This window comes from Balaenoptera musculus, chromosome 20 (genome assembly GCF_009873245.2).
Source record: "Balaenoptera musculus isolate JJ_BM4_2016_0621 chromosome 20, mBalMus1.pri.v3, whole genome shotgun sequence".
NCBI lineage: Eukaryota > Metazoa > Chordata > Mammalia > Artiodactyla > Balaenopteridae > Balaenoptera > Balaenoptera musculus.
The window spans coordinates 21,685,298-21,711,850 of NC_045804.1; the positions used below are offsets into that span (position 1 = coordinate 21,685,298).

At 53.7% G+C, this 26,553-nt stretch overlaps 1 protein-coding gene and 3 non-coding genes across 4 annotated transcripts; all 4 read right to left on the reverse strand.

Annotated features, from left to right (window-relative positions):
• Positions 1-950: 950 nt before the first annotated feature.
• On the reverse strand, positions 951-1,141 carry LOC118887587. The gene has a single exon (XR_005018066.1). It is a non-coding gene; the product is annotated as a U2 spliceosomal RNA (small nuclear RNA).
• Positions 1,142-5,035: 3,894 nt separating this feature from the next.
• LOC118887601 lies at positions 5,036-5,226 on the reverse strand. The gene has a single exon (XR_005018079.1). It is a non-coding gene; the product is annotated as a U2 spliceosomal RNA (small nuclear RNA).
• A 5,548-nt stretch (positions 5,227-10,774) lies between these two features.
• On the reverse strand, positions 10,775-10,965 carry LOC118887599. Its single transcript, XR_005018077.1, has one exon. It is a non-coding gene; the product is annotated as a U2 spliceosomal RNA (small nuclear RNA).
• Positions 10,966-20,977: 10,012 nt separating this feature from the next.
• LOC118886679 (transmembrane protein 106A-like) lies at positions 20,978-25,324 on the reverse strand (the record flags this gene model as incomplete). The annotated part of the gene is made up of 4 exons (XM_036836742.1): positions 20,978-23,811; positions 24,407-24,460; positions 24,976-25,019; positions 25,130-25,324. Coding segments are annotated over 4 exons (414 nt in total), but the record flags the coding sequence as incomplete, so codon positions are not given.
• Between the last annotated feature and the right edge of the window lie 1,229 nt (positions 25,325-26,553).

A 26,553-nucleotide genomic window follows, 5' to 3' on the forward strand; every position in this document is an offset into this window, starting at 1 on the left:
GTGGACGGAGGTCCTGCGGAGGAGCTGAGTCTTCTCCACAACGAAGAAAACAAAAGAAACAACAGTACTGAACCCACACTGCCTGCGTCGAGGAAGAAATAGACTGCTGCCAGGAAAGAGGAACGCGTCTCTCAGTCTACGTCGGGCGTAGGTCGACAGAGCTACCGCACGTTGGCAACGGGAAGAGGAGAAGGTGCTCCTACAGCTTCCTTCTGCCTCTCCCCACCCCGCTGCCTCGGCAAGCTCTAGGGCTCTTGGGCTTCAGTGGAGAGAAAAACCAGTGCACTGCCCTGGGCGTGCCACCTCTGGTCAAGATTGCAGGCTCCAGGAGCCAACCCGCGTTTTCCCCTCAAACGAAGCACGGAAAGTAGATCAGAGAACTTCCCCGGGCACCAGGCTCCCACAAGCGGGAAACCAATTAAAAAAAAACAGCCTCTGCACCCATGCTAAAACTTAAGAATCACAACGTGGAAGCCAGTATCGGCTTTTCACACAGTGGGTTTCAGGGCGCCTGCTTGCCCTTGCGGACGGGGCAGGAACGCATGCCGATGGCATGAGTTACGCGGGGGCCGAGCCACACCTTTCGGGGCCCCCCACCCGCATACGGCTAGAGCCTCCTCAAGCACGGAAGCGTTTGTCTCTTCGCTGCCAGAGCCGAACAAGTGACCACGGAACACCAGCTGCCACCATGACGCGGTCCATGAAGGGGCGGGGAGTTTCTGCACGTGCAGGCACAGCCGGAAGACTCAACCCACTTTCCCTGCAAGCGGGGCACGTAGAAACACCAATAGCACTTCCTCAATGGGGCGAGCGCTAGCACAAACACGACAGCAGTGCTTGTTGTCCCATGTCGACGCCATCTGAAAAAGTAAACCATAACTTTGTACCCCCGCAACCCACATACTGAAGAAATATACTTCTCTTCCTTTGCACACTTTTGTGGTCCCCAAAGGGGGTGCACCGTTCCTGGAAGTACTGCAATACCAGGTCGATGCGTGGAGTGGACGGAGCAAGCTCCTATTCCTACTCCCTGCTCCAAAAATCCATTTAATATATTGTCCTCGGATAGAGGACGTATCAGATATTAAACTGATAAGAACAGATACTACACTTGATCTTAGCCAAAAGGCCGAGAAGCGATACCCCCCTCGCTCCCTCTGGCCGTTGCCGTCCTCCCTTCATCCCTATTCAAGCCACGGTGAGCGCCCTCATCCTCACGCCTCGTCTGACTCCTTTTGCGTCGTCCACAGTGCTATCACTAGAGACCTGTGCAGACTTTCTGTTCTCTACCTTTGTGAGGAGAAATTCTGTGTACTTGATTGTCCCGTCATTCCCGCGCCGAACAGCCATTTCTAATCTGCATGCTCCGCCTTCTGTCGCCCGAGGACGCGCGGCTACCGCGGGCGGACTCCGCCCTCCCCCTCCGGACCGGCTCCTCGCGCCCGGAACCCAGGCCGGACCCGGAGCCCGCCTCCTGGCCTCCTGGCCGGTGCACGTCCTGCCGCAGACCCGAGACAGGGGCGGCAGCCGGAGAATGCGAGGGGAGCGCTGACACGGTAGCAGCTGTCACGGTTCGAGCCCCAGAAATCAAGAACTTGCTTTTGCCCACTGCTCTTCCCCCACGCACGCACTGCACATTCAACAACCGTTCAATGAGTAAGAGCGCCTCCTCCACGCTTAGCCAGTGCCCGACACACGCCACGATTACGGCGGCTCGTCAGCCGCCGCCGCCACCGCCACCACCACCACACCCACCTCGCCCCTCCTTGCTCGGGGCCGCTCTGCTCGCGTCGGTGTTCTCTCGCCCGTCTTCTGCCCGACGGTTCGGGTCCCCTGGGGGGCGTCCTGAGAAGGGATGTCCTGGGTGACAGTCGTTGGAATGCAACACTGCCCGTCGCAAATCAATAACTTAGCATCTCCGTTTTCGCAGCGTGATTCACTCCCGCGGAGTTTGCTCAAATCGACGTGCACGGCCTGAAGGGCCTGCGAATCGCGCCCGGCCCCCGTGCACGGCGCTCTGCGGAGGCCGGTCGCGTGCCCTTGTGCCCTCACGGTGGTGCAGGGCCGTCGCGGTCCCAGCCATCCTCACTGCAACGGAGCCTGGAAGCTCGGGAGATCACGAACGGTGACCGGAAGAGCAGGGCAGGCGTTCCCCGGCAGCGCCTCTTTCCCCAGCCTCGCCAACAACCCCACGTGGCATCAAACCTGCGAATGCTTTTTTGGTGCGGGGTGGGGAAAGGGGGAGGGGTCGATCTCATAGGTGAAAATGGTACCTCGGCGTAGTTTGGATTTGCAGTTTTCTAATCTTGGGTAAATAAGGTTGAGCGTCCTCTCCTGTTTCAGAGACGCCTTTATTTTCTCTCTGTGAGCTAACTCCTTGTTGGGGGTCTTCGGCCCTTTTCCTCCTGGATTCTCGGATGGGCTTTATCCTAAGGGCGTGGATCTGCAACTTACACATTCAGGGGACTGGCCCTTTGTCTGTAATGGAAGCGGTGACCATTTTCTCCTGTTGGATATCTGGCTTTGGCTTTACTTAAGGTGATGATTCCATTGCTTCAAGGTTTCATGGAAAGTTGTTTTTATATCATCATATGTATCAATTAAAAACATATCTTTCAGATTTTGAGTCGAAAGGACTTATAATTTCCTAAATCTTCCTCTAGGTTTTCTTCTTCTTCTTCTTCTTTTAAATAAATTTATTTATTTATTTACTTTTTGGCTGCATTGCGTCTTCGTTGCTGTGCGCGGGCTTTCTCTAGTTGCATTGAGCGGGGGCTACTCTTTCTTGCGGTGCGCAGGCTTCTCATTGCAGTGGCTTCTCTTGTTGTGGAGCACAGGCCCTAGGCGTGCGGGCTTCAGTAGTTGTGGCACGTGGGCTCAGTAGTTGTGGCTCGCGGGCTGTAGAGCGCAGGCTCAGTAGTTGTGGCACACGGGCTTAGTTGCTCCGTGGCATGTGGGATCTTCCCGGACCAGGGCTCGAACCCGTGTCCCCTGCATTGGCGGGCGGATTCTTAACCACGGCGCCACCGGGGAAGTAAGTCCCTCAATCCATATTTCTTGAATGAATAAACCCCAATGTATACTGTTCATTGGAATCTGATCTCGTGCTGTGGGGGGGATGCCTTGGTAGGAGAGGTGTATGTCGAATGCTTCTACTAGCGCCCTCTTTGCCTTTCCACACTCTACCCCTAGGTAATCCCAAGACTGGAAAGTTCAAATAAAATGATCATCCACTGGATTAATCATGTTTTAAATTTTTCTATAATTTACGATGCTTTGACATCTTGAGGGCCTGCTGGCCTGGAAGAGACTGCCCCTCCCAGGACTAACTAATTCCTAGAAATGCAACCTGCTTGCTTTGGGAGCCTGCCGTTCACGTGCAAAGCAATCTTCCAACACCCGTATCTGCAACTGCCTCCTCTAGTTACTCTCACACTCCAGCTAGTATTTCCCCTGTCCTCTCTCACCCCAGGGCCCGGTACCTCACAACTAGAGAACAGCCCTGTAGCCCAAAGCTCACCGAATGCTATTCTAATGGTCCAATCCGAACCTTGCTCAAACTTGCCTACCCTGCTGCCTCTGCCCATTCTTCCCACCCTCCCCTCCCCTCCCCTCCCCAGGACGATAAAGGCCATATACTCTCCTCTCCTGCCTCCCAACCAAGCAGGCCAGGCCGAGTCCCCCATGTGGCTCGCTGCAGGGTGTGGCGTGCCCTCTTCTCTTGGGAACTGTAAGTAATAAAACTCCTTCAGTGGCACTGACCTCTCCTTGTCAGTCAGTCAGCTGTATACAGTACAACCAACCCACACACCTAAGTGAAAAGCCCATCACTTTTTTTTTTTTTTTTTAATATAAATGTATTTATTTATTTATTTTTGGCTGCGTTGGATCTTCGTTGCTGCTCGGGGGCTTGCTCTCGTCGCGGCGAGCGGGGGTTACTGGTCGTTGCGGTGCGCGGGCTTCTCATTGCGGTGGCTTCTCTTGTTGCGGGCTCGAGACGTGCGGGCTGCAGTAGCTGCAGCACGCAGGTTCAGTAGTTGTGGCACACGGGCTTAGTGGCTCCGGGGCCTGTGGGATCTTCCTGGACCAGGGCTCGAACCCGTGTCCCCTGCACTGGCAGGCGGATTGTTAACCACTGAGCCACCAGGGAAGCCCGGAAAGCCCATCATTTAAACCTACATTCCGGGTGGATCTTCGTGGCTCTCAGCGGGAGCTGCCCTCCCGCTCGATCCTTTTCTGCCTGTGGATACTGACATCAGGAACCATGAGGACAGGAGTAATGCTGGAGACACCAAAAGAAGCCGGGGAAAGTAGAGACGGAAGACAGAAGACTCAAGTTACTGTTCTCCTTGTGCCTTGAGGGTGGCGTGGAAACGGTCTGGGAACAGCAAGAGGAAGCTTGGATACCCCCTCCGCTCCTTTCCTAGTTTCTACAGACGGAGGAATGGGGGGAGAGAGGCCCCGTGAGAAGGCTGTGGGGCAGAAACTATGCTCTCCGGAGCACGCCAAGTTTGAGCAAAAGCACAAAACTCCACTTAGAAAGAAGGCAGAAGAGAGAAGAAATTCTTAGCCCAAGAACAGGGTTTAAAACATGGCGGAAATGAGAGAAAAATGGAGAAAGGGACGTTCAGTTACTAAGAGGAAAAGAAACGGAGAGAAACGGCAAGGTGAATGCGAAAACAGCCACAGCACACAGAGACATGGTAGGGCAGTCAGTTTCTCCTGGTCGTTGGTCTGTCTGCCAAACGGCACTGATGAACCCTCCCAACGCTGAAAAGTGGGAAATCGTGAGAGAGTTCTCACTGTCCTAAGCGGTTCGTCTCTCAAGCCGACCAACTACCCCCTTCTTCTGCAGATACCGCCTATCTCATAGGAACAAGCCTGCAAGAAAAACAGACGCAAGAAGTTTTTAAAAACACTATTGAGAATGGAAAGGGACTGGGCCTCTCAGACAGAAAAAGGTTCGCTAAAGCAGCGTATAGCGGGGGATAACACAGAGCTCTTACTTTCTAAACATCAGTTACTACCCCCGGGGGGGATATGCACCAGGCCTGGAAACACTGCAATACCAGGTCGATGCGCGGAGTGGACGGAGCAAGCTCCTACTCCAACTCCCAGCTCCAAAAATCCACTTAATATGTTGTTCTCGGGTAGAGAACGTATCAGATATTAAACTGATAAGAACAGATACTACACTTGATCTTAGCCAAAAGGCCGAGAAGCGATACCCAGCCCCCTGGCATCGCTGTCACCGTCCTCCTCTCATCCATATTCGACTCAGTGTGACCCCTGTCACTGCTCACTCGAGGTCTCACTTCCTTTGCTTCGGTGACAATACTGTGGGTGGCACTACACCACACTCTCGTGCAGATGTTTTATTCTCTACATTGTAGAAGAGGAATTCTGGATCTGTTGCAGCTTCGTCGTTCTCGGGCTGAAGCGCCATTTCTGATTTGCATGCCCCGCCCCCGCCCGCCCAAGGGGGGCGTGGCTCCGGCGGGCTGACCTTATCCTCTGGGCTGCTGCGGGGGAGCTCTTCTTTGGCATCAATGCAAGCGGACACAAAAGACCGAACCGTAGGGGATTCCGGGTGGGCGGCTAGAGGGGGCTGTGGGAGGAGCCGTCGGCTGAGAGTTTTCCTGAAGACGAGGTCGCAAGACACATTCGCTAGAAACGCCCAGACTGCATATGTGTTAAATAGGCCTCCGCTTCGTAGGGTCGGGTGGGGGACTCATTCTGAGTCCGGGGAGCGGAAGATCTAGAGGGGGGCTTCCCAGGGCCGGTGGGTTCATCTCCCTGCCAGGCGGAAGGCGGATGGCCCACAGTGGGGAAGGGAGGAGGTGTGTGGATGTGGAGGGCCGGGCTGAGCAGCTGGAGGGATTCTCTCCAACTCAAGCGCCTGCGTCCGTCGGTGCTTCTACGAATGAACCCAGATGCCGGGCTTCCTACAGAAAGCTTCCTCTGCCTGAGACCTCCTTTCCCTACACCTCCTCCTCACCTGTCTAATTCTTAACGCAGAGCCTCTGGGCTCCGCTTGGGCTTCAGCTGCCCCAGCAAGCCTTCCTCGTGGGCTCTTCCGCACCCCACCCCACCCCAGGATGATTGCGGCCCTCCTTTGTATTTCATCCCACCCCGGACTTCAAGTCCACCATTCACCACTCGTTGGGGGCAGTCCTTTATCTCCGCCACTGAAATCTGAGATCCTTGAGGGCGGCGACCCTCGTCAGCACTTAACCTCTGTATCCCAGCACTAGCCCAGTGCCCGGCCTGTAGGAGGTGCACAGGAAACGTTTGTTGAGTGAACAAAAGGTGTGCAAAACAGACTGAATCGGGGAAGCACTTAGGAGGGTCCTGGCCCGATCCAGGGCTGAAGAGGGGAAGATCTGGCCTGGGGTGGCAGGACACCAGAGAGGAGAGTGACTGCCAGGGACGCTCTGGGCATCAAGGACCGTAAATAGATTAAGGCCTCTGGCAAAGCGGGGATAAAGTTTCGCAGCGGCAACGCTTCTCTGTGGCAAAGGCTGCAGGCTGCCCAGGCAGCGTAAACCTTTTCCATCCCCCTTCCTAACAGAGCTTCACTTTAGTTGGGGAGTTTCTATTTCTTTCACTGGATCTCAGAAGAGCTAGAAGGTATCACTGATGTAGGACTGAAACCCAGTGGGTCGTTTCACCCTGCCGCAGGGAAAGCCTGATGGCGGGGGCTGCCTGAGCCCTTCCCAGAGCCCGCCCCTCTGCCGAGCGCTCCGTGTGTATTAACTCATTTGATTCTCCCCATAACTCCACGGGGTGGGTATTAGTAGTATTATCCGGGGCCAAGACTAGGTGAGGCCAGTGAGAAACTAGCCTTCGGGGCGGGGAGGTGGGGGGACATTTAAGGGAGTGCCGCCCCGAAACGCTCTTCAGCAATCAAGATAAGTACTATTTTGATACAATTCATCTTACCTGGATTCTAAGATAATCGAGAGATTTATTTTGATTACTGGGTTTTTGGTGCTCCCTGAAATTTTTTGGCCAAGACAAGCGCCTCACTCGTTTCCCTCCACTCTCATCCCCATTCTGTTGACCTGAGCGGTCACAGCCACTAGCCACTCGCAGCTGGGGAGCGCTAGGAAGGTGGTTCCTCCTAATCCATATGTGCTGTTAAGTGTAAAATACACATGGGATTGCAAAGGCTTAGTATTAAAAACTGTCAAATATCTCCGTAATTTCCGTATTAATTACGTGTTGAAGTGATATTTCAGATATCTGTTTTTGTTTTTTGTTCTATTTTTGTGGCCGCGCCGCAGCTCCCGGTAACCCCGACCAGGAATCAAACCCGGCCCCCCCACCCCCGACTCCTAACCACTGGACCGCCAGGGAACTGCCAAAGTATCTTGAGTTAAAGAAAACATTAAACTGAATTTCACTCGTTTCTCTTTATTTTTTAACGTGCCTAAGAATATTTAAAGTTAAGAATATTTAAAGTGTGTGAGGGAATTCCCTGGCGGCCCAGTGGTTAGGACTCGGCGCTTTCACTGCGGGGGGGGGGGGGGGGGGGGGGGGGCGGGGCGGGGCCCGGGTTCCATCCCTGGTCGGGGAACTGGGATCCCGCAAGCCACGCGGCGCTGTTAAAGACTGAAGTGCTGCTGAGAGGCCAAGCAACTTGCCTAAGGTCACACAGCTAATGTGAAACAAAGTCAGGATTTGCATTCAAGCATCTCACTAAACACTGGGGCCTCGGTTTTTTTTTAATTGGGGATCATGATTTTTTAACTGGGGATAATGATAATGCTTCTCTGATTAGGGGACTTGTGAAGCTACGCGTGGAAATGCAAGCCCATGGGAATGTCTTGATAAGTACACTCTAGGGAAAGTCACTTCTTGCCTGTAAACAGAATAATTCCATTTTACAGTGCTGTCAACTATCTCCACCTACCCACCCGGAGCTATTCCTGTTTCACATCCCACTTCACCTGGTCTTATTTCTCTGCCGGCTGCCAAGTCGTTATTGACACCTATGATTGTCACGTGGCATAGTTATACACATAGATACGGACACACAGACACATAGGTATGTAGGTCTACTCACGCATATACAGATATGAGTGCTGTACTGCTTTTCACCTTGATGGTAAAGGCTTTGTTTGCTGCTCTTTCCTCAGCACCTGTGGTAGTGCTCCGTATGTACTTGGCACTCGGTGAATATTTGTTGCACGAATGGATGAAGGTCAAATGAGACAATGTGTGATGTGCTTGACAAGGCTCTTCAGGCACCCCCCCCCCCATCCCATGAGCCCTGTTCAGATCTGTGTGCATCAGACCACCTTCTGCTCAACTCATTTGGCTTCCCTGAGAAGGGGTGGCTGTGGTCCAAACACCCCAACCATCTGTTCATCTCTCACTGGCCTCCTCCTTGTCCTGCTTGGTGTTCTGGCCATCTGGGCCGGTGTCTTAAGTCCCCATCCTGGGTTGGAGGCGCCCTGAGGGCAGGAATGGCTTCTGGCCTGCCTCTGTCTACTCCCAGCACCTGCCCCGGGGTGTCACATCACTTACAGGTGATTTATGACAAAACAAGTAAGAATAAATATTTGCAACCCCAATCACAGAAAAAGTACTTATCTTTCTAACACATAACGAGCTCCTAGAAGTTATTATAAAAGAACGACCATTCAATAGGGAAAAAATGGGTGAAGGCCAGGCACAGAAGTATTTTCCATGTCACAGAAAATAAAAAGTGGCTCTAAATAAATTCCCTCATCTCCCCCCCCCCCCCATTCTTATCCTCCCGCCCGGGCCCGCTGGCTGCCCTGACCGGGACAGTCTGGTCAGCTTCCAGGTCAGGAGGCCAACATGAGCGTTGCATCAAGGAGTTCCAGTCCAGAGGCCAAGAAACCGTTCGTGGGGCTCAGATCTGCTCACCGACGGTTTGTTAATGCCTCTGTGTGTGAGCCAGGCACTGCTTATGGCACATTCCTGGTCACAATCTCATTTTACCTTTACAGTACCCTGAGGAAGTGTTATCACCCCCAAGTCTCAGAGGGGAGAGAGGCTGCCTGACTCACCCACGAGGCTTCCAAAGGTCTTCCAAGGGCAGAGGTCTTCCCCCGAGGCCAGGCAGCCAACGGTCAGGCACAACCCTTGGCTCATCCATTCTTCTCTCTGGCAATGATTTGCTGAGTGCCTCTGACAAGCCAGAGCTGTTAAGAGTTTGGGGTTATAATAACAGATCTCTGTTGTAGATTTACAGGAGAACATTGAAAGTACTCATCGTCAGGGAGAATATACAGCCTTTAGGGTCACTTTCTAGTAATCGGTTCTAGGCCCTTGCTGCTCAAAGTGCGGTCTGTGACCAGCAGCATCCGCATCGCCCAGGAGCTGGTGAGAAACGCAGGATGCAGGCACCAAGTCAGACCTCCGGTCTTAGTTTGATGGGGCTGCCAGGGCTGCCAAAACAAAATGCCACAGGCTCGTGGCTTAAAGAACTGAAATGTATTTTCTCACCGTGCTGGAGAGACTGGAAGTCCCCGATCAGGGTGCCAGCGTGGCAGGGTTCTGGGGAGATCCCTCTCTTGGCTTGCAGATGGCGGACTTCCCTCCCTCTCCTCACGTGTTAGAGAGAGAGAGAAAGAACAAGCGCGCTGGTGCCCCCACTCATTGGGGAGCTAATCCCAACAAGAGGGCCCCACCCCTCCTGACCTCTTCTTAACCTCATTGGCCCCAGAGGCCTCCCCTCCCACTAGGGCTTCAAGATACGAACTTTGGGGGCACAATTCAGTCCGTGACCCCTACTGAACAAGAATCTGCATTCCAGTAAGGGCCACAGGGGAGCCCTGTGCACATTAAAGATGGAGAAGCACTGACTTTGTAAGTCACACACACTGGAAAAAAAATGGCACTGGGTGGTCAATGTGTACATATTACTCTGTATGTTTTCTGGGGAAGACTACACTGGCTTCCTGGGCCACACTAACAGCTATGAGACATAGAGGACTGTGTGGGTGCCAGTCCCTTGGCTGAGCACTTCACACACTTCATCTTACTTAATTCTCATGATAACACCAGGAGATAAGTATCTCCATCCCCTTCTACAGAAAAAGACGTTGAAGCTGACAAGAGATGAGAGCAGTGTGCCCACGGCCTTACGGGGGTCTACGCTAAGGCCAGGCCTGCAACTGCTCTCCCACGTCAGTGATGGCGGTAAAGTGGTCCCCCGACCAGCAACATTCTCAGCCCTTGAGAACGTGTTAGAAAGACACATTCGTGGGCCTCAGAGCCCGAGACCCACTGAATCACAAACTCCGGAAAGAGATCTCAGCACTCGGTCTCATTTACGGTTGGCGTTGTGTCTGCACGGCGGTGCGCCGGTTTTTTCCGGGCGCAGACCACTCTTTCTCTTTCACCGTGGTGAACGAAGAAAAGAGCCAAACCACACAGAAACAAAACAGGGGGCACAGTCAGCTGCGACTCGTTAGGCTTTCTCTCCAAACAAGAAAGCAGCGGCGCCCAACGCTGGCCAGTGGGGAACTCGTGGAAAAGTTCCCAGTAAGAGTGTTGTTTCTCTCTCTTCCCCAACTAGTCTTACTTCTTTCCGGAAAGAACACGAACACCCCGTAACTTATACACTTTGATCTACAGGAGCGAAACCAACCGAAGGAACTTGGAAAACACTACTGAACAACAAAAAAGCAAAGACACTTCAATCCTCCAAACGTGGAGAATTTATTTAACCAACCGGGAAACAGACAAAAAAACAGAATCACGGCTCTTTCTTTCTGAACTCGAGGTATTTCCCCCGGAAGGGTGCACCACTCCTGGAAACACTGCAATACCAGGTCGATGCGTGGAGTGGACGGAGCAAGCTCCCACTCCAACTCCTGGCTCCAAAAACCCCTTTAATATGTTGTTCTCGGATAGAGAACGTATCAGATATTAAACTGATAAGAACAGATACTACACTTGATCTTAGCCAAAAGGCCGAGAAGCGATACCCAGCCACCTGGCTTCACTGTCACCGTCCTCCTCTCATCCATATTCGACTCAGTGTGACCCCTGTCACTGCTCACTCGAGGACTCACTTCCTTTGCTTCAGTGACAGTACTGTGGGTGGCACCACACCACACTCTCGTGAAGAGTTTTTATTCTCTACATCGTGGAAGAGGAATTCTGTACCTGCGGCAGCTTCGTCGTCCTCGGGCTGAAGCGCCATTTTCAATTTGCATGCCCCGCCCTTTCCGCGCGGGTAGGTGGAGCCGCGCGGGTTGATCGGCCCAGTCCTCGGCACCGCCTCTGCGCGCATGAGCGGAGGCTGGGCTGGGGCGGACCTCTTCTTTGGCACCAGCTCTCGCGTAAAGACAGAATTCAGGGGAATTGGGGTTGGGAGAATAGAGGAGGGCGTCTGTGGAATTGATGTGCAGCAGACTGGTCCGAGTACGAAAAACGTCATCTGGTCTTCACTGTGAAGACAATAGGGTCCCACGGGCTGGCTCTGTCCAGGCCGAAGACCCAGTCGAAGGCTGGGAGTCCAGGAGTCCCTGTCCGGTGTCGCCTGGCAGGGGCTGCAGAGAGAACTTGGGACCCGAGATCGCGCCCTGCGAGCACTGCTGCCCTGGTTGTCAGGACCCCCGCCCTGCCCCCGCTGCAGGCCACTAGGGCAAGCTCCTTCACCTCCAGAGCCTTAATTCCCCAGCTGAGAAGTGGAAACCTTAGTGCCTACCGTGTGGGGCTGAGGGAGTATAAAGGGAGCTAATGAGGCGACCTTGGTTTGGTAGTCTAGAATGTGGGCCCTAGGGTCCAACGAGGTTCCAGTGAAGGCGTCATGGCCGTGACACTGAAACAACTGAGCAACTGTATTGCCTGTAACAACACAATAGGAAACCTTTATTGTTTGGGCCGGGCTTTGCGCTACGTGCTTTCCTTATATCAGACTTTCAAAGTTTACCTACAGATGGAGCGGTTGACACAGAGAGGGTGAGCAACTTTGCCCCAGACTACACAGCTAGTTAGCGGAAGAGGTCGGATCCATCCATGAAGAGCACGGGACCTAGAAGAGGGCACCGAAAGAAAGAGAAGTTGTTCTTGTGTGTCCCGCCCACTATGAGAGTAAGTGTTGCTGAGCCTGACACACAGGTCTGTCTGAAGAGAGACAGGAACGAGCTGTCCGGTGCAGCGGTTAAGAGCAGACACTGGGAACACCTCGTCTCTAACCCCTCTCTACCTGTTAATGATCATGTGACCTGGCGCGTGACTTGGCCTCCCCGCCTAACCGTGTGTCTTCGATGTAGCCACATTACCTGTAAATTGGAGATAAGGAGATGAGAAATTATTAGACATAATCTTAAGAATTACGAGACATGCCTGGAATATGGTATTCCTGTAAGTACCAAACATAAGGGAAAATATCGCAGGCAAGTCACTTCTCTGCAGCTTACCCTCTTCATCTAGAAAATGAGAACTTACATATAGTCCTGTGCTTACTCTTTCTCCCTCATTCATTCACCTGGTTTTATTTTACTCCATAGCACATATCACCTGACATCTTATACATGTATTTGTTTATTGCCTTCTAGCCTAATAGCATGTAAGCTCCAGAGCAGGAACGTGGGTCCGTTTTGTCCACATTTATCTCCTCAGTGTTTAGAATAGGGCCTGACATATACTAGACACATGAACACATGAATTTGATATTTCATTTCTCTTTTTTTTTTTTAAACTTCATACCATATTTTATTTATTTATTTATTTTTGGCCGTGTTGGGTCTTCGTTTCTGTGCGAGGGCTCTCTCCAGTTGCGGCGAGCGGGGGCCACTCTTCATCGCGGTGCGCGGGCCTCTCACTATCGCGGCCTCTCTTGTTGCGGAGCACAGGCTCCAGACGCGCAGGCTCGGTAGTTGTGGCTCACGGGCCCAGTTGCTCCGCGGCATGTGGGATCTTCCCAGACCAGGGCTCGAACCCGTGTCCCCTGCATTGGCAGGCAGACTCTCAACCACTGCGCCACCAGGGAAGCCCAACACATGAATTTGGTTGAACACATGAATGTGTAAATATTAAATAATGCAATTTGTCCATACAGAAAGAGATTAGCAGACCTCCTGGCTTGTGGTGATTATTACGACCCTCACTGTGTTTCACTACATTTCTGCTTGCTTCCATGTTCATCAGGTCATCCTGTGCTCACCAATTTAGCTTCCTAGGTATTTTGATCTTTAGAATGAGGTACCTGGGATTGCAGACACGCCTGTTCTGTCATTGCAAAGGAGTATCTCCCTTTGTAAATTAACGACTTAGCATTCTAATTCACGCACCAGCTTCCTGTGAGTTTGGTTAACGTGAGTCAGCGCCCCTCAGCCAGCTCACATCCATGTGTACAGACCAAAGTGCCTATAAAAGTTCAGGCAACACCAGGACGTGGCTGGCTGGTGAGCCTTTGTCCAAGTGTCCTACAATCTCACTATGGACCCAGTTATCATTGCTGCCAGGGAGTTGGAAAGGATAAGCCAGAGACAGAGACTGGAAGAGCACAGATAGCCTTCTCAACCAGTGCCTGTTTCCCACAGCCTTGCCCAACCATCATGGTTATCTACTTTTGCATAACTATCCATGTTATCTCTTACTATGAGCAAGGTTGTACAGCTTTTCATGTGCTTGAGATCCTTATTATTTTCTGTGAACTGCACGTTCCTATCCCCTGCCACCGTCTTTTGAACTGTTGATCTTTTTTGTGTTCCTTCTCTAACCTACTTCACATTTGTCCTAGTAGGTGAGTTCAGGTATACATCTGACGTTAGTGTTGTCTGGATGGCTACCCAGTTGGTCCCAATATCATATATAAAATAGTCCATCTGCTCATCAGTTTCAGATGCCAACTTTATCATAGTAAAAGTTGTGTATACACACACACACACATATATATACATATATATATACAAATACATATATCTAGATATATATATGTATGTGTATATATATATGTATATATATATATATTGGACTTCTCTTTTTTTAAAAAAATCTTCTGATATCCTGTTTTTAAAGAGTCTTGATTCAACTGATTCTCTGGTATCACACCTTAACTCTGTGCCTGTCACTGTGTGGGTCCTGGGATCACACAGGTGAACATGACCTTGTCCCCGTGGTCAGCAAGGGGCATCTGCCGTGTTCTTCCATTCCTCTCCTCTGGCTGCCACTCAACCACATCCACTGCTCTTTGCTGCCGGGGAAGCCTTGCACACTCAGATGAGGTCTGCCCACGCCAAGGCTGCCAACTCCAAGTGCTTCTACGTGTTCCATCCCTGGGCATCAGAGGTCTGCTGGGTGCCCTGCCGGCTGGGGAGGACAGCCTCTTCAAGTCCAGGCCTCACTGTATCTGTTTTTCCTGGCCCTGCAGCAGCCCTGCCCTCACCTCAAGTTTTACCCTGACCTCTTGGACAGCTCCCTCAGGTTCTTTTCCTCACTTGTCAGCTTTCCCTAGTTGAAGAGACAGGGAGGGAGACACCATTTTGTTTTCTCTGACCTCCTCTCCCTTCTCTCTGACCCCGCCCTCTCGCCCTCAATTCTCCCTTCTCCCGCCTTCTCCTTTTTCCCAGCCACAAAGCAAAAGCTTTCGCTTTTATGACTAGCAACAGAACTGGATCAGTCTGTCTGACTTTGCAGTCGGAAAGGGAGATCGTTTTCCCCAGCAACGTGATCAGGTGTGTGCGTGGACCAGCAGACCGTCGGCTCCTCGCCCCCCCCCCCCTGCCCCCACCCCGAACGTGCCCGGGGTCCTGGCGCTACAACAGAAGAGTCTGTGTGCTGGAGAGCAAGTTTCCTGTCCAGCTAGACTGGATCCATCAAACTCAGTTAGACTCAACCAAGAACTGGGCTTTTCAAAACTTGCCTGCCATTACGGAGGCCAGCAAATCCCCACATTTTCTTTTTGGTCTTTCAACAGCCCCCAACAGAAGGCGTCACACTCCATAGTGATGCCTGATTTTGTCCATTCCAAGATGCCCATCTTTTTCGCACCTTTACATCTCAGAAAGCAGGATGCGTCTTACATTCGAGGCCCGGAGGAGAAAGCACTGTCGCTGTTTACATCGCAGCACGTCTCTCTTGGTTTCTTTTCGTCCTGTCTTTCTTAGGGCTAGGTAAAATAACGGTACCTCTCACAAAAGATGGCACCTTAAATTCGTGAACTACTACAATAATAAAAGCCTCTGTTTATTGAACCCGACGTGTGACATGGATTATTTCCTTCCATCATCACAACGCCTCTAGGATGGAGGTATTATTACCCCTACCCTGCAGGGGAGGAAACTGATCAGAGTGGTAGAGCCGCTAGATCATATTCGCACGCCTGATCAATAATGCAGCCGGTATTTCATAAGGTCTACCCGGCCCACGCTGCTTCTAACTCTACTCGCTGTTCTTTCCACAACAAAAGATTCTGGGTCTTGTATAATAACAAGCTCTATTAAAAATGCAATGTGCAAGTGGCTACAATCAGTTAACAGCACGGGAAGTTCCCTGAGGGCTGACATGAGTTAAAATCCAAATTGACAGGGGGTGGAGTGGGCTACGGAGTAGAATCTAGAGCTGGAAGGAGTTCTGAGGTCAGAGGTGGGGTTGGGAGAGGCAGCGTGCACAGGGAAGGCATGAGAGGGGCTCAGAAAGGGAGATGAGAATGGGGAGGGCGCAGTCTTGGCAGATTTGCCCTGAAAAATCCCTCCTCTCGCGCAGGAGGACTGGCTCGGAGGGTTGGAAACAGTTCCCCAGATTCAGCCCAGCCCACCTCCCCCACCCTGAGGGTCTCCACAGCTGAGCCCTGTTCTTTCTAAGGTAGGAGGACAGTAAGAGGGAAATCGAGGGAGGGAGAGATACCAACAGGAACCCGCTTCCCCTTTTGCCCATTTAATGACTGAGACAGTCAAGTGCCTTTCCCTTTCTCTTTCTCTTAAAACGGGAACTTTCCACCTAAATATTTGCAGAATTCGTTTAGAGGAAGATAAATGTGCTGCGAAAATAAATGTCCAGTGACAAGCCTCCATTTCATTTTTTGTATCTGGAGACCCTTGCGTATCTGTTGTTGCAAATGACATCCCTGGGTGCCAGGACGACGAGAAGGGAGTAGCACCTCTTTGAAAGAGGAAGAAAGAGATCTAGCAAGGCTCAGGTCCCACTGGCCCCTCAGCAGAGCTGGGGCACCCCTAGCAGCTGGCCACAGCCAGATGCCCCCTGTGACGGCGGGCACTTCCCAAGCATCCTATAGTGTCTTCCAACAACCTTCAGAGGAAAGGCTCAGAGACGCTGAGTGACCTGCCCAAGTTCCCCCAGGTAGTCGGTGACACAGGCAGGAGTGAACCTGAGTCTGTTTGACTCCAGGGCCCTTAGATGACTCCACTAGACCGGCTGCCTGAATCGACAGACTCTCTGCTTGAGGTTCAAACTCTCTGTTTGAACCTGTTTTCAGGTTCAAGGGCTGCACCCTGCACCCTCCCTCCACCATCAACAGTGTTTGAGGCTGAGGCTGGGTTGAAGCCCCTTCTTCACCTATACCCTTCCCTCGCTTCCAGTTGGACTCAGCCTCTGCTGTTTCTAGAAAAATTTATATCTTTGGGGAAAGACCAACAGTCTACCCAGTCCCTGCCCCCAGAAGCCCTCCTGGGCTTCAGGAAACGACCCCCTCCCCTGGCCACTCCACCTCCTGGACACCCAAGGAGTTCAAAATGAGTCCCCCCAGAATGTGCCACTTTGGCCTGGGGTTATTTGAGTTGAAGGCAATGGAGGCCCCCAAAGACACAGGAAGAGCTTTTTACCTCCCCCTCAACTGCCTAAAAGAATTTAGATAGGGGGCCTGGCTCACAAGAGAGTTATTATCAGAGACAACTTTTATCTGAGAGACCCGTCTGCATAGCAGGGCAAACATCCCGTTACCAAACGTCTGCCCTTCTTTCTGTCCGGTGACTCACCCTTCTCTGCTTTGAAGCCCTAGGCCCTTATCGCATTCCTTAGCTCGGGACGGCACATAAGCCTCCGCTGCCCTTGGGTCTCCTATCCTTATGGGATCCCTGAACATATGTAATTATACTTGTTCTTCTCCTATTAGTCTGTCTGATGTCAATTTGGTCATTAGACCAGCCAAAGAACCTAGAAGGCTAGAGGACGAATTTTTCCTCCCCAACAGGATGCAAATCAGGTAGGATAATAAATAATACCAACCTGTAGCTGAGCAATTTTATATTTCATTTCACATACTTCTCATCCATTGACCCATGTGGTCCTGTGTGAACCCCCCCCCACCCCCACCCCCGTGAGGAAGGTAACAAGGGCTACCCTTCTGGTTTTCCAGGCAAGGAAACTGAGGCCCAGAGAGGTAAGCTGAGTCCAGGGTCAGAGGAAGAGAGAGAGGGTAGGCTTGAGCCCAGCATATTAAATCCCCAGAACCGGGGTACTTTCTAATAAGCCACTTTGCCTTCACAGAGCTCAGACCCCCGTGAGAGCTGGCTGGATCTCGTATTTTCTCTTTCTTTTTTTCTTTCGTGGCCGCACCACGCGGCACGCGGGCTCTTAGTTCCCCAACCGGGGATCGAACCTGTGCCCCCTGCAGTGGAAGCGCGGAGTCCTAACCACTGGACCACCAGGGAAGTCCCTGTATGTTCTTGAGTCAGCACAGCGGGGGAGACGGAGGACTGAGGGAGGAGGGAAGGGAGGGGTCAGCAGAGGGCCGGATGAGGAGGCTGGAATCCTGGGAAGGGCAGGAGAAAGAAACCAGAGAGAAAAGCCAGACCACTTGGGAATTGTCCCCGGGGTCCACAGAAACTCAAGGCTGAGGTGGAAAGGTGTCTTCTACCTGCCCAGGGCCCTGGAGAGAAAGGTACTTTACAGATGCTCTCTAGGAGGCTTGGGAAGAACACCGCCCTCCTTCCCAAGGCAGGCGGGGGTGGGGTGGGGGTGGGGGTGGGGGGCTGCCCAGTTGCCCCGGTGGTGGCCTCATTGTGAGGTGGTTCTGGTCACAGGCCAGGGGGTTGAGGTGGGAGGAGACGGAAGTGGTGGGGGCAGTGGCAGCCTCCTGGGCTCTGCCTGCCCCCAGCCCCTGCCTGGGGCCTTCTGTCACCGCCACCACCATGGGCAGTGCGTACCACTGGGAGGCCCGTCGCCGGCAGATGGCTTTGGACCGGAGGAGGTGGCTGATGGCCCGGCAGCAGCAGCAGCAAGAGCAGGTGCATGAGAGGGGCCCCGTTCACCAGGGTCCTTCCAGGGACACGGAGGGGACGGGGAGGGAAGACGGACCCCAAGCAAGCCGTCTATTACCTGGTGAATGTTGTTTTGCTTGGGCTGGAGGAAAGCAAGGTCCTTCGATGTCTTGGATGGACCGTGTGTGTGTGTGTGTGTGTGTGTGTGTGTGTGTGTGTGTGTATTGGGGTGACTCAGCTTTGCTGTTGTACTAGGCTGAGGCCTCATGTGGGATTGAGGGGTCAGGCTCGGGAGGTTTTAAAGCTGCGCTGTCCAATAGGGTGGCCACCAGCCTGTGTGCTCTATAGCCCTTGAGACGTGGCTAGTGAGACCGACGAACTGAATTTTAAATGTTACATACACTTAATTTATTTAAATATACTCTTTAAAACAAATTTTCATTTTACGTACTGAAACATTTTTAAGTATGTTCGGAACAACGTGGATATGTGAATCTACTTTTTCGACTGTAAATTATCTGAACTCTAAATATAGATCAAATATTTTAAACCAAAATGTAGTGTCTAAATCAAGCTGTGCCGTTGAGTATAAAATGCCCTCTGGGTTTTGAAGACTTAATACAAAAACAAAGACTATAAACTATCTCATTAATATTTTCATATTGGTTTTACGTTTTGGCTGTATTGGGTTGAATAAAATATATTATTACACTTAGTTGCACCTATTTCTTCTTACTTTGGTATGTGGCTAACAGCGCATTTTAAATTATATATGGCCCTCGTTATATTTCCATTGGACAGTGCTGTTTCAAAGCATGGGCAAGAGATTATTCTTTACCCTCTGGCACTGCAAACGGTTTTCAGTGCGCGCGCAGCTCCCAAGCTAGGAGGTAGGTGGCCAGAGGCCGCTGTTTCCCGGGCAGGGGCTGTGCCGGGGGACACTGTTGCTAGAGAAACGGTCCTTGGGTGTGGGTGGGTGAGGGGAGAGAGCTCAGGCTCCAGCCTCAGCCTCCAACTCCAGGGAACAGAGACCCTCCAGCCACCTCCACCTCTGCATTCCCTTGCCTTGCTCCCCTCAGTGTCTCTGGCAGGGGGCGTGGGGTGACTGGGTAGGGAGGGAGGAGGATGCCACTTGCGGGGCGCTTCTTGACAGGAACTGAAGAAACTCCAAGAAGAGGAACGGCAATCTGAAAAAAAAACCCCAGCCATCTCGGGAGTCGCCGCAGGAGTCGCAGCCACCGCCGGCGCCATCACAGTCGCCACCCGCGCAGCCGCAGCCTCCGCCGCAGCCGCAGCCTCCGCAGGTACCCGAGCGGCCGCCGCCGCCGCCGCCGCCGCCGCCTCCTCAGCCAAAGCCACAAAATGCCCAAGACCCTCTTACTCAGCGCACCTCCCGGTACATTCTCCAGGATTGCCAAAGGCCAGGCCCCCACAAGGACCGATTCCAAGGAGGGGTGATGAACCCTCAAGGTCCAGGTAAGTGAGATGCCCGGGAGCGAGCGGGAGACAGTGAGGAGAGGGCCCCTGGCTATAGCCCACAATCCACATCTGTCACCCCACCCTTTGACCCTCCCCGGCACCCTTCACCTTTACTTGGGGGGGGGTCACTCTCTGAGCGGATCTGCACCAAGCGAGAGCTGCAGAGAAACCCGCTGACTTCCGCAGAGGGTGGCTCAGAAGTTGTCAGTCCCTTCTCCAGGGTGAGGGTGACAGACGGGGTCGGGGCGGCCAGAGGGTGGGATAGGAGGTGTGGGCTTAGCAACGGATATCCTGAGCCCTGGGGAAGCGGGGGGAGGGGGGGCGTTCTGGAACAGGGAAGCACCGGTCGGCTTCCTAGTGCAGAATTCTCAGTGGGGGCTGGGACTTTGCCCTGCCCCAGCTAGGGGCCTTGGCCTGCCCCCAGACACGTGGTAAAGAGTCCAGCTGTGGCACGTGCCATCCTCAGGAACTGCCAGATGAGTAACGTGTGCTTCGTTTCATCATCAGGTTTCAGGAAATCTAGCCCAGATACACACACCAAGTACCCACGACTCACGGTGAGACGGCCTCAGAGTGTGAAAGGCAGCTAGAGTCTGGCTGCGTGTCTGAGCGTGCTTGCGTGTAAGTGCGGGTGGAGTCTAGACAGGCTTCCTTGGCAGGAATCGGGAGAGGGGACTGAAGTTATTCAGTCACTTCTGGACGGCCCGTTCCTCCCTTCCACGCCCCCATAAAAATGTCTCTGTAGGCCCTGTTGCTCAGCACTCAGTATAAGTGAAGGAGCTGACGATCTAGTTGGAAAGACAGGACAGGTGCCAGAGAAGCAAAATCAAGGGGCCGTTTGAAACGCTGATCGGGGGTAGAGCCAGCTGGAGCGGGAGGACGGTAAGACGTGAAGTCAGAGGTGGTGGTCTCCGTCAGGGGGTCTCCGATCACCACTCTCTGGGAGCACGACTCAGATCTCTGAGCCTCAGCTGCCCCACCCGTAAAATGAGACTGATAATACCGCCTCCTCAACAGAGGTGGCACGAGGACTGAATTAAAAGGGAAAGCATCCAAAGCACTTAGCTTACAGCCTGGCTCACTGGGGACCGTCAAACCCAGGAAGACTCTTTTTTGAGAGTCTTGAGAATTACATAAAACAGGGTAAGCTTTGGAAAGAAGCTTTTCTTTCCTGACTCGGGTGCACGGGATGGGAGAACCTGATCCTGGCCCTTTAAGAGGAGGCCGGGGCTGCTACATTTCACTTCCATTACTCTGGCTTCAGAGGGCCCAAGACAATGTTCTGAAACCAGCAGGCCCGGGAGCTGCTAACTAACCCGTTTTGCCTCCTGTCTCTCCCTCTTCTCAGTCAACGAATTACATCCAGCAGTGGTGATTCAGAGACAGACCCCCCCCCCCCAAGACCCCACTGGCCATCAGCAAACATCAGATGAGCAGCCCCACCTTCTTACCTCCCAGCAACATCTCCACTTCAAAAGCCAACCCCTCCTGATCCACTCTGGCGGGGGAGGCTAGCTGGGAATAACACGTGATCTCTTCCCGGAAAGAATCAAGACCCTGGCTGGGCTCCCTGAGACCGAGATGAGGGGGAGGGGGCAGGAAGACCCACGAAGAGGATGGAGACGGTGCGAGAAGAAAGTGGAGGGCGATTCCATGCTTCTCCAGGCAAAGCCAATGGGAGAACTTGGCCTTGGGCCCCCCCCCCCCCAGGTCTACAGCTCCACCACTGGCCCTTATGTAGCAGCGATAGGCCTGCTGGGGGCTCAGGTTTATGACTCTCACTGGAGCCACCAGCCCGTCCTCCTGGCCGACGCTTATTGAGAGGCATCTGGGGAAGCGGGGGTTGCGTCACACCAGAGCGGACCGGGGACCTGGGGCAGCGTCAGGAAGAAGTGGCAGGCAGGGGCCTCCCCCAAGTCCGGTGTCACGCCTGGTCCACTGTGGGCAACTCCGCTGTTGAACGGGCGATGGTTGGAGGGATGGAGAGAAAGAACTCAGAGGAAAGGAGGACTGCGGCCTCAGGCACAGGACACCGGACCTTGGGAAGAGGGGGACTCGCCCCCGCACATCCACAGGCCTCTTCCTCCCTGGGTCTCAGCCTCTCCATGCAGCAGAGACAACCGAGAGGCTCTGGAGGCCCCAGGCATCCCCCTCACCACTTCCTGAAACTGACACCTGGGGTCCCCCAGCCCCGCTCCCTCTTCCACTCTTGACTGGTCAGGGGGGAGCCTGGGTCCTTTCACTGCTGCAGCATCGCCTTTGGGTGAGACTGAAGGCGCCTCTCAGCGCAGCGTTTCCTGAGAGGAGCAGTTGGGGGAGGCGAAGGAGCGGGGGGCGCACAGAACGGGAGCGTGAACGTTGGGAGGGACTCAGAGATACACAACGAGGGAAAGGGAGAGGGCGAGCTCCCCGGGAGCAGTCTCCCAGAAGGCACGGAGGCAGGGCGTGTTCCCGAGGGGCTCAGGGACCGGGGAAGAGACCCTGAGGCCCACTCGGATACTAAGAAACAGGCTGTGAGACGGGGAGCGTCCACCAGCTCCCTTCCCACTCACAGGAGCCTTTTATTTTCCTTTCTTAAACATCGTTAAGCACCGTTTATTGACTCCAATATAAGTCCATTACACTTGGCGAACTCCACCCGGCGTGAGCTCCAGCCCGGCCCTCGCGGACTTCCGTGCTCTTACCAGCGCCACCTCGACGCCAGTTACCCAGGCGTGGAAGCGCGCAGACAGCACCAACTCCTTCCTTCCCCTCATCCCCCCGGCCGGCTCCTCACCCGGTTCTGGCCCCACGTCCCCTTCTCCGGTCCTTCCTACTGCAAACTCAGCTTTCCCTGCTACTCAAGCTCACCTCTCTGCCTGTCTGAGTGATGGAAACCGTAACCGCCTTTAGTGAGCAAACACAATTCCTGCTCGCCTAAAGAACCCGGGGGGGTTGCCTGGGGCTTCGCGTCGTCTGAGTGACAGCAAAGAGGGGACGGCCTAGACCAGTCCCGACGGATACGCAGCTCCGGACTGTCAGTGCCCGAAGGAGAGCACAGGCCTCTGGGAGCAGAGGGTGCCCTGGGGCTAGGCTGGGGGTGCAGCGGAACCCAGCAGTTCAGCTTCACCTCTGCAGGTTTCCAGCGGGAGAGCAGCTGCACCCACCCTTTGACCTGCCTGTGTCCACTCACATGGGCTCAGGCTTGTGGCCTCCTTCGATAAAAACCTTTTAAAATGACTCTGGCTTTGTCTCTGTTTTTCCTGTGCAGGCCCAGGGGGTGCCCGGTGCCTCCCTTCCTTCCCCTCCCCTCCTACTTTGCTTCCTGCTATGAAGAGAATAATCAAACTGCTTTCTGGAGAGGAGAAGCTTTAGCTGCAGAACACCTCTGACTTCCTGGGGACCCAGACAGTCTTGAACCAGGAAGGCTGCAGAGCCAAAGGGCCTTGGCCAATCTTGCTGTCAGATGGGTGGGTGGCGGGGGGGACAAGTTACCAGGCGAGAAGCAGGCCATCACCATCACTCTGTCACACGACCAAAGCAGGGCGGCCTAGGAGAGCACCTACGGTTCCCTAAAAGGCCCTGGGGACAACACTGGCTGTCCCCCACGTCACTTTCTCATTACCAGGTGGAGAACTTGGAAAGGATCCATGTATTAGAAGCCAGACAAAATGAAAGCTTTCTCCACATTCAGGCAGGAGGAAGGTCTTCCCTGGACGAGCTGGGCAACCAAGGTGCTCAGCACAGAAAGTGTGGGGGCCCCTCCATGCCTCTGAGGCAGCTCTGAGGAAATGTCAGGTCAGACTTTCCTCAGGACCAAGGGGAATATCTGGTGCTGGCCTCGAGAAGAACCAGGCTTCCGTTCCTGTGGAAATCAGAGAGGGTGTGAGGCTGTGTGTGTGTGTGTGTGTATGAAGTTAACGTCCACAGAAAGCGTCCTCTGCTGGGGGTGAACAGGGGGAGGGTATGATAAAGCAGGGCTTTTCCTCTGGCAAAGTCACTCTCGTCCTGTTGGGTGCCACGGAGTGGTGGGAGATACAGACCAGGCCGGCAGGTGCCCGGAGCTCGACGACAGCAGACAGGTCACGGCGGGCGAGGCACCAGCAAGTGGGGCTTGGACGTGTTTCCCCGGCAGTCCACATATTCGTAGCTCTGGAAGACCAGCTGCTCTGAATGGCTCAGGTAGGAACAGGTCAGGGTGCCCCTGGAGAGGAAACAGGGCTTTTTTTTTTTTTTTTCTTTCCAAAAAAAAAAAACAAACCAGTTTTATTTTGAAGATTACAGAACTTGAGCCTTGACCCCACCCAGCTTCCACTTCCACCGATCTAAGGATCTGCAGTTGGGGTAGGAGTGAGACAAGGAAGTAGGGAGGGGAGGGGAGAGACCTGGCGGCGGCAGTAAGATGGCGGCTGAAGTGCTCACGCCACCCGAGGTCTGGGCTTCACCGTCTTTACTCCTCCACACCACAAGGGTCTGGGAGGAAGAGGAAAGCCCCGGCCCTGCTCTGCTCTCTGGGGAGGGCTGGCTTCCTCAGACCAAACCCGGCCCTTCCTGCTGCTCCCTACTCCGCCGCCGCCACCGAAGCACCTGGGACAGCTGCCCCCCGCCCCCGCCCAGGGTTCCGGGCAGATCTGTGGCTGTCGCGTCAGTAGCTCACAAGCAAGGTGGGCCTTAGGGGAGGGGCTGGACCTGCTACGGCCAAGAGCCGACACAGACTCACGGGATTCGCTGCGATGACTCTCCTCCCACGGGGGGGGCAGAAGTGGGAGAGGGGTACCAGGGCTCCAAGCCCTACTTACTGGATGTGCAGAAGCACGTGGTGGACTTTGATTTTCAGCCAGGTACAGATCTTGCTGAGAGAGACAGAGACAGAGAGAGAGAGAGAACCCGGGCCCACGTTTCACACACTGAGCAGCCTGTCAGACAGCTCGGAGGAGACCTGCAGTCCCAGCCCCCCTTGCCTCCTCTCCAGCAGGGGCCCCACAGGCCACCCCCACCCCTTCCCTCTCCCTCTGCCCAAGGTGAGCGTGTCGCCCCTGCTGCAATATCACTCCTCCAACCCCCACTGGTTTGGCCCAGGCACGGGCTGGCCTCTCCCTTAGTAGGAAACGGGTGAGTCGGGCTGAAGAGCCCGAGGTCATATATCGTACGCATTAACCAGATTCTAGCCTGGCTTTCATTCCAGTCCAGGTCCAAACAGGCAGAGGCTGGGGACCCTGAATGCCTGTACGTTGCAGTCTTGGCCACAGGAGCGCAGGCCACCTGCTGACTGCAGGGCTGGCGAAGCAATCAGAACATCTGGTGGGAATTCAAACCGGGTTCCCAGCCGGGAAAGAGGCTAAGGGAGAAGGGATCAAGGGCTACTCACTATGTGTTCTCGTCCCACATCCTGTTGGCCACCGTATACAACATCTGTCAACCAAACGGGTGTAGGGTTAGCCCCGACTCCAGCCACCCCACTCCTCCCGCCACCCGCGTCCACACGCAGCCGTGGGCAGGGCTGGCCGGCAAGAGGGAGTCACCTGCTCACTGGCCAAAGGGCCGATGCGGAGGAGAAGGCGGTTGGAGACCTGCCCCACCACGAGGGACAGGTGCAGAACCTCAATGGTCAGCTGGGTCACAGCGACGGGGTAGTAGTTGTTATTGGAGATGCTCAAGATATTCTGGGGAGGGAGACAGGGGAAGGAAGGGGCTAGGGTAGCACCGTCCTTGGCAAGAAGGAGTCAAACGGTTTCAAAACCCCGCAGCCTGATTGAGCCCCACCCCCAACATGGGCCTCAGCCGCTCGGGCCCCAGGGCCAGGAGCCCCTCCGAGGGGCTCCTAATGGCGAGGGGTCACCTTTAACTGAGACAGTAAGCTTAAGACGTTAAGACATTAAGACATTAAGCTTAAGACATTAAGACATCAAAATCCAGTCTCGCCCTGCAAGGCTCTCTCTCTTCAGTCCTGCCCACCCAGGGAGTCTCAGGCACACCACTCCGACTGCGCCCAGGGACACCTGTCCCTGTGTGGATCTGTCTCCTAAGACACCAAAACATGGCTGTGACTGCCTCTTCATGAATTTCTCTGCCCTGCCACCTCCTCCTGCCTCAGCAATCCTGGCATCAGCTTTTAGGCCCTCAGCAAAGGCATGGGAAATATGACTGAAATTAGATTTTCTGCTCAAATAATGTTCATTTACACCTGATCTCACCTCCACACACACACACACACACACACACACACACACACACACAACTTGAAAAGAGGACTTCCCGGGCTTCCCTGGTGGCGCAGTGGTTGAGAATCTGCCTGCTAATCCAGGGGACACGGGTTCGAGCCCTGGTCTGGGAGGATCCCACATGCCGCACAGCAACTGGGCCCGTGAGCCACAACTACTGAGCCTGCGCGTCTGGAGCCTGTGCTCCGCAACGAAAGGCAACGATAGTGAGGCCCGCGCACCGCGATGAAGAGTGGCCCCCACTTGCCGCAGCTGGAGGAAGCCCTCGCACAGAAACGAAGACCCAACAGAGCCAAAAATAAATAAATAAATAAATAAATAATAATTAAAAAAAAAAAAAAAAGAGGACTTCTCTGGCGGCGCAGTGGTTAAGAATCCGCCAATGCAGGGGACATGGGTTCGAGCCCTGGTCTGGGAAGATCCCATATGCCGCGGAGCAACTAAGCCTGTGTGCCACAACTACTGAGGCCACGTGCCACAACTACTGAAGCCTTCGCGCCTAGAGCCCATGCGCTGCAACATGAGAAGCCACCACAATGAGAAGCCCGCGCACTGCAACAAAGAGTAGCTCCCGCTCGCTCGCTGCAACTAGAGAAAGCCCACGTGCAGCAACGAAGACCCAACACAGCCAAAAATAAATAATAAATACATTTACAAAACTCGAGGAGAGTGGATCTTCTATTCCCAACCTCAAACTGTAGGAAAGGTCCTGTCTGAAAGGAAGA